Consider the following 7565-nt stretch of genomic DNA (forward strand, 5'->3'; position numbering starts at 1 on the left):
CTGCTCGGTTCTGTCATCATGATGGTATTAGATGAATCTGGAGATTCAATCTTCCTGTTCATGTACTAGACCAGAGAGAGTTGCTTTGGCAACCAATCAGATCAACAGCTCCCATCACTTTCTGTCATGTGAGCTGCTGCTTATCTCTAGATCACACTGTCTAGATTAACTGTTTAAACCATTACATATATTTATCTGGGCTTTTACCAACCCAGTATATAATAGGTTACTTAGTTAGGACACATTATCAAAGAAAAGGAATTAAAGAACCAGGTTATGGCTCCTATTAGCCTATACAGACATGTCCTGTGACTAAGTTTCTGCCTGCCTGTGGAAGTCATAAACATCTTCTCACAGCAAGATCAGATAAGCAACCCCCTACCAGAGTGGTCGCATGCAAAGGAATGCGCCTGTTAGACCCATTTCAGTCCCTTGCAGTTATCAGTGTGGAACAGCTGATCAATCATTTTGACCCACTATATCTTTTTACCACCAATTCTGAATAATACTTTCCGTACATCCATATATAATTCGACAATAGGAATTTCACATGACTATACTGGCGGGATATAAATAATACATTTTAGGAAGGAGCCATATAAAATCTGCACTCGGGCCATGACTGGCCTGTGGGTCTGACTTTGGACATTTCTGGTCGATGATTGTGTGTATGCAACTATGCAAGCATGTGGGTTTATCTCTTCTTATGTGTGCAACTTATTTCATGTGTTTATGCTCTCCTCTACTCTCCTCAGGTTATATGTGAGAAGATCTTCAGGTCATGGTTTTCTCCTACTCTGTTGGGGGCCAAGGCAGGCCTCCCTCTCCAGGTATAGCTTAATCTCTCTTCATTGAATAACACAGCTATTAGAATTAGAAATATATCCCCTGCATCTGTAAACGTTTTGTCAGTTCTATTCACTGCAGACAGGGAATAGAACCCTCAACCATGCCAGTTCATGAATGAGTTCCTGTGCGATGTGCATTATTTTATTATAAATGTTGGATTATCCTCTTCTATGATGAAGCAGGGAATCCCCATACATGGGAATGCCCATGTCTATTATGTTGATCCTTCCCCATCCATCCATCCATTCAAACTCTAGACGGGCCTGCCCCAAAGTGAAGAGTTCTCAACAGGCCCGGAAATTAAGGCCTATTCATTAGAGCTGCCGATGAATATTCTATATCTGAATATATTTTCGAATCAATTTTTTTTATGAATAACCGAATATACAAAATTAAGGTTCGAATTAAAAAGAATAATACAAAATAGTTTTTAGTTATTATTATTATTAGTTTTCGCGAGACGGTGCCATGGATAAGCGACGCGTTGTGACTTGTGAGCTTGTAGATTAGTTATATTTGCCACACGACACGCCGACACGGGCATACATTGAAAAATAAATCAGCTGCCTCGTACTCTATTCGAGGCACTACGCAGGCTGCGTAGTGAGCACAGGGCGGGCGGGGCCGCGGGAGCCTTTTACGTTCTTTGCGCAGTGGGTGTACGCTGGTGAAATCTTCCGTCAACATTATCTATTGATCAGAATCTGGGACAGGCTTTGCTTCGGTGTTGTTTCGGACAGACGGGAGAGTATATTTTTTAGACAACACACAGATCTATCACTCATCAATCTTCAATCATGAAGCGACTTTATCCTTCAGGAAATTATAAAAAGATAAATAAAATGCGTAAGGATGAAATGTGGTGCCGGCTCCGGTAGCAGCAGCAATGCAGTGTTTTAATACTGCCTCCGTGCCTCGTTTTGATAAGTGGTGTGCCGTGGTAGGATTGCTCATTTAATAAAAATGTCTGTGAAGTTTTACTGGAGAAGGGAGAATGCATGCGTTGCGTTCCAACTCCGTTTTCAGCAGCACCAATGCGTGGAGAGAGAGAGTTGCGCCAGCAATGCGATCTTAAATGTTATGTCTCAGGTTGTATTGGTGTAAATATAATTATTAATAAATCCGAATGGCTCGAATTGAAATCCGAAATCCGAATGGCTCGAATTGCTCGAATCCACGTGGGTTTTTAAAACGAATATCCGAATCAAATTTTTGTACAGTACAGAACAGTACAGAATTCCTTCCATGTTGATCTGACCTCCCATGTCAAAGCGCCAGCGCTCGCCCAGCAGTCTGCCGTCAGAGCAGAGCAGCTTACTGGTTATAACAGAACAGTGTATTGTCCCGTGGTGTAACTGTTAATGTCACCACCAGGTGGAGCTGCAGAGAGCAGTGCAGGAGTGTTCAGAGGCTGGCAGAGGAGGAGAGGAGAAGAAGGGGTCAGACGAAAGAGGAGAGGAGAGGGGCAAAGACATCCACGAGCGCCTCCTGGACATTCTGACACGCCTCCTCCAAGAGGGAGGGGCTTCGAGCCAGGGAGGAGGGGCTCGGGAAGGGAAAGGACACACCCACACCGCCCTCAACTTCTGAAAGCGCTCACGTCCCTTGACCTTTGAACAATGAATGACCTCGTGGCTGTTCCAACAAAATAATGCATTCTCACGCCGTTGACATCAACCGGTTAATGAGTTGGGATGGATTTGACCATCCGTCAACATTTACGTAATGAGACGCCCTGTGACATCACCTGTCCTGATGAGGACGTGAGGATTAACGATTCTGAAAAACTGTATGCAATCGGTACGGAACTTAAGCGGTACTGAGTCGGCTGAAGTGGACTTCAAGTCCACTTCAGACTTGAGCATGCATTGAGGCCAAGGCAGGTGCACTTGCCTTGTTTTAAGTGTTTCTAGCCTACTACGAGTTGGGGGTGAGTATGGTGCTTCTGCATTCCAGTTTGGGCAGGATTACCAGGACCGTTGTAAATTGTCAAACGTTGATGGGTGGTCAGATTTAGCCCCAAGCCGTCACTATAGTACGTAAGAATGTGTAAACCCAAATGGATCTATGGAGGGAAGAGCACCACGATCACTTCTACCTGATCTCCACAGAGCTTGACATTTGGGCTCCACTGAGATGTTTTCCAAAGGACATGCCCCCATGGAGGTGCCAGGTACACGTAACTCTCATTGGGTGGAATCCAGCCTCGTGCACACACCTGAATGTGTGTGCTGTTGAAAAACGGATCACCCTCACGTGTTGTGTGGTAACTGATATGGATTCTAGAGAACTTTGAGTTGAACTGGAAGCCAGGCTGCTCCTGTCATGCAGGAACCAAGGAGAACAGTCTGGAGGTCTGTGTGGGGAACCGAGCCCATGTTGTGCTTCAATGTCACTTGTAAAGATTAGCTGAATGTTTGGACTCCAGAACTGAAGATATTTCTGTAAAAATAAGTAATTTTTAGCCTTTAGTGTTTCATGTTAACCTTTGGTTGCTGATCGTCACATCGCAGCTTTGTCATTTTCTCTCCTTAATTCATCACTATAGGACTACTATTTGTGAGAATGTGAGACAGATGTCTCTCAGAAAGCACCTCCAATAACACAATGTAAAGAAAGAATCTAAAAGTGCTTAAAGCTAAGAACTGTACCTTCTGTGTCTATTGTTTCCCTTTCCTGATGACAAGGGTTAATTGCAACAATGTCCGAACTACAATAAAGATAGCGGCGCCTGTCTGCTTGAAAAACCTGTAATGACATTGCCAACTAACTAATTACTAATTGTCTAACAATCTAAATGGAAGAGACCACCTCCAACCACTGCACACTTGAGATGAGAACAAAATAAAGCCCTCATAATTGGGAGATTTAGAGTCAGAACTGTGGGGACAGAATGAAGCCCTTATAATTGGGAGATTTAGAGTCAGAACTGTGGGGAGAGAATGAAGCCCTCATAATTGGGAGATCAGAGGTTGACTGAGAACAAAAGACTTCTATATAATCATGGAGCAGAGCCTGTGTAAACAGACATGCTACTGTAAACCTAGTGTGATTTCCTGTGTTGTTGTACAGTGCAGTTTATCAGTCAAAGCCATGTGGTTGTGTGAATGTTTGCGGTGTGCGCAGCTGGATGACTCTGGGTGGACCCATAGGGTAGCCTCTATACCCAGGCTTTCATTTTCGTTCGCATTCGGCTCAAAAATAAAGCCTGGGGAAACCAATTGGAAAATTTGGCATAGGAAGCCCACTTCCGTGTATTTTGCTAACCTCGCATCACCAGGCTTTCCACCGCCTCGGAGGAAAGCCTGGTCTCTGTTTCAAAAGTCCGTATGATCCGGGCTGGGGCCGGATGATGTGGTTACGTCATGTTGTAGTATTGTTTTGTAGTCGGAACAGGCGGCGGCAACTTCCTTTTCCCTCTCAATAAAAGCTCTCGTAAGCGAGAGCTTTTATTGAGAGGGAAAAGGAAGTTGTCGCCGCCTGTTCTTCCTGTTTGTAAGCATATCATCCGGCTCCAGCCCGGATCATATACCGAAATGAAATGGTGCCCAGGCTAGTATTTTGCTAACCAACAGTGCAGAGGGGCATCACTCCAAATTTGGTGACGTGAACCAATAGGATCCACCGCCTGTTTTCGACTGGCACCCGCCCCTCTAGAAACCACTCAGGCTGGGCCAGGCTAAACCCAGGGTGACTCTTGTTCATATAGGAAGAGATTGACTTGGTTCAAGTTCTTAGACCAAGATAAACTTTCTTACACATTTTGTCTGTCTATATCTGTCTGTCTAGTGTCCGTCCGTCCGTGTCACACACACACACACACACACACACACACACACACACACACACACACACACACACACACACACACACACACACACACACACACACACACACACACACACACACACACACACACACACACACACACACACACACACACACACACACAAACAAAATATTTACAAAAAGATCAGGTTCCAAATCCCTTCCCGATAGTGTTTGCGTGTTGACACAGTGGTTGATTTGAAACGATTGCATTTGCCAGAAACCGCAGTTAACTGCTGTATAAAGCGGCAGTAAACGCGTCATTTTTCAAATAAATACTCTGCGATCTCACTTCTGCCAAGAATTTGACCCGGCGGTGAGTTGTCCCATACTGTATGTCTCAACCACAGGCATTCAATAATAACATACAACCACTAAACTAAATCGTCCCTGTCCATACAAAACCTTGTTATTTCCATGGCTGACAATAAGCCTCTCTGACCTACTACTTTCATCATAATTGAATACATTAATGACCTTCCACCCATCTTCAAACGCTTATCAGTAGTCGGGTCGCGGGGGCAACAGCTCCACCAGAGAGCTCTATAATTCTCTCTCCAGAGCAACATTAGTAGGCCTATACTTCCTCCTTGGGGGATCTATTTTCATAACATATTGCGTAAAAGTGGTACGTTTGTGCGTAGGTTTTATAAATATTTAACAAATTCAAAGAATTAACAAGAGCCTGAGAGTAAATAATAACTACATTGGATCCATTGGAACAGAGGTCCTTATGGTGGACATACAAGGTTTCCGCCCAATATACACAAAGTGACCGGCCAAAAAGCTTGTACTGTGGGAACCAACACACAGGCATCGATCGAGACGACGTCCCACAAATACCTATGTGGAGTCTTGTGGACGTACAATATACAAAGTGACCAGCAGTCATGTCAACCCTGGTCGTTACCCTGGGTATTATCTACGTGGCTCTCCAAGTACCACCATAATGATTAACATAGAGTAGTGTAGTCCTATCCTATTTGGCTATGCACCGTTCACACAAGCAAATGTATTCATAAAAACAGTTAGTATAATATTGTAGCACTAAAACTGATACTCCTGCAATTCTCACACAGTGTGTGTGTGTGTGTGTGTGTGTGTGTGTGTGTGTGTGTGTGTGTGTGTGTGTGTGTGTGCGTGCGTGCATGTGTGAGACACACTCACGCAAGTAAAAGCAATTTGTAAAGATAAACCGTGACAAAACATAATTAGTGTTTCCAATTAGTGTCCTTTGTTCCGGGAAATTAAACTCTTAAATGCTGCAGCTGCAATGACATTCTGGACAATTTTGTGGCAACTGTTTGCGTGTGGCTTGGAATGACAAACAATCCCCCTTTTCACAGAGGACCGCTTTGGAAATGAGTGTTTTAAGGAAAGCATTCAAGTACTATGCTCTGGATTCCTTGTCTCATATTGTGGTGAGATGTTGTTTCTGAATCCATATTACGGTAAGTCAAGATAAATCATACAGAAATGATTTATTGAGATGAGTCTCACCAAATAATCTCTGTCTAGGTTTTATATAGCAGTAATGTATGCCCCAACCCCATATCTATGTCTATTAGTGATTAATGCACTACTATTTGGCTTGTAGCACTGTAGCAATATACAGTATAGCTATAGAGCATTATGAAACCCATCCATTATGTTTTGGAATGACAATTCACCGCCAAACCCCCTTACAGTACACACAAACACACACTCGATCCCACACTTTTTTTCCTCAATTTTACTTTATATTAGATTTTTTTCTTTTCTTTTTCTAACCACTTTAAGTCCACCTTCCCTATTCTGGGGGGCAGATTTCACCAAAAGCAGCTGATCTACAAGCTCACAACGTGTTGCAACATGTTTAATATAAATCCTCCCGTCAGGGAGTCCCTCGGTTCATGACTGGTTTGTGGAGTTAGGCAAGGTTGCAGCATACGAAGAAATGGCATATAGGAGGTCTGACAGATTGGACAAATATATACGGAAATGGGGAGGATACATAATGCATATTGCTGTCAATCCCATTGTGGTGTGAGCGCAACGTCTGTTTTTCTTTCTTGTTTTCCGTGAATACAGTGTAAATTGATATTACCCAGGTGTAATGGCATTTATTTTTCCCTTTTTTATTATTAATTTGTTTTATTATTATTTGATTGTATTGTCTGTATTGTTTTATCTTTTCTGTAAAGATTTTGTTGTGTAATGTATTTATTATTTTCTTGTCTAGTTTTGTTTCGTTTGTTGTCTTAATTGTTTGTGAAACTAAATTGAAAAAGCAATAAAGATTTGAATCATAAAAAATATATATAAATCCTCTAGAAGTAAAGTGCTGTCCAAGTTCCAAGATCATATCTAGTCCTACCTATGCCTTGAATTTTCTACTATCTGGCTTGTAAACCACTAAGTGGCTAGTAGTGCATTAGGACATCCATCCACAATGACCAGTGGACTAAAACGTTGGTTTACTGCCAACGTTGAAATGAAACTGCAGTTCACCTAATGATTCTGAACGGTCAAGCTGATGTACACTTTGTACAGTAGAGAGACTTTCCTCTCTGATCTGGACAGATCAATATGCTGAATGAGAGACGAGGAAGCATGAGAGCTGCTGTCGGGCAGAAACCCTGTATCTCCATATTATGTTTCAATAATAATAATAATTGTGACTGTAGGTCGCAGATTACTATGAAAAACCACGACAGTGATCAAAACGACCTGTTGTATAATCATCTATAGTAAAAAGATTCGTACTCATTCCTATGTTATAATCATCTATAATAGAAAGCTATAAAACCTGTGCCAGTATCCTTCACCACACAGCAGGCTGCCTCTGACTCAGACAAGAGAGAAGAACATCTTTCCATCACGGACGGGGTCAGGGTCATTTTATTAGA

At 42.6% G+C, this 7565-nt stretch overlaps 1 protein-coding gene across 1 annotated transcript in view; it reads left to right on the forward strand.

Moving 5' to 3' along the window:
• Positions 1-3251, forward strand: part of dipk1c (divergent protein kinase domain 1C) — a 57143-nt gene extending 53892 nt beyond the window's left edge. The window contains exons 8-9 of the mRNA XM_083778778.1: positions 756-830; positions 2224-3251. Of these exons, the coding sequence (XP_083634904.1) occupies positions 756-830; positions 2224-2439 (291 nt within the window). The 3' untranslated portion in view covers positions 2440-3251. The remainder of the gene's footprint in view (positions 1-755; positions 831-2223) is intronic.
• Positions 3252-7565: the final 4314 nt, after the last annotated feature.

Source organism: Protomyctophum parallelum (assembly GCF_964188405.1).
Source record: "Protomyctophum parallelum genome assembly, chromosome: 12".
Lineage (NCBI taxonomy): Eukaryota > Metazoa > Chordata > Actinopteri > Myctophiformes > Myctophidae > Protomyctophum > Protomyctophum parallelum.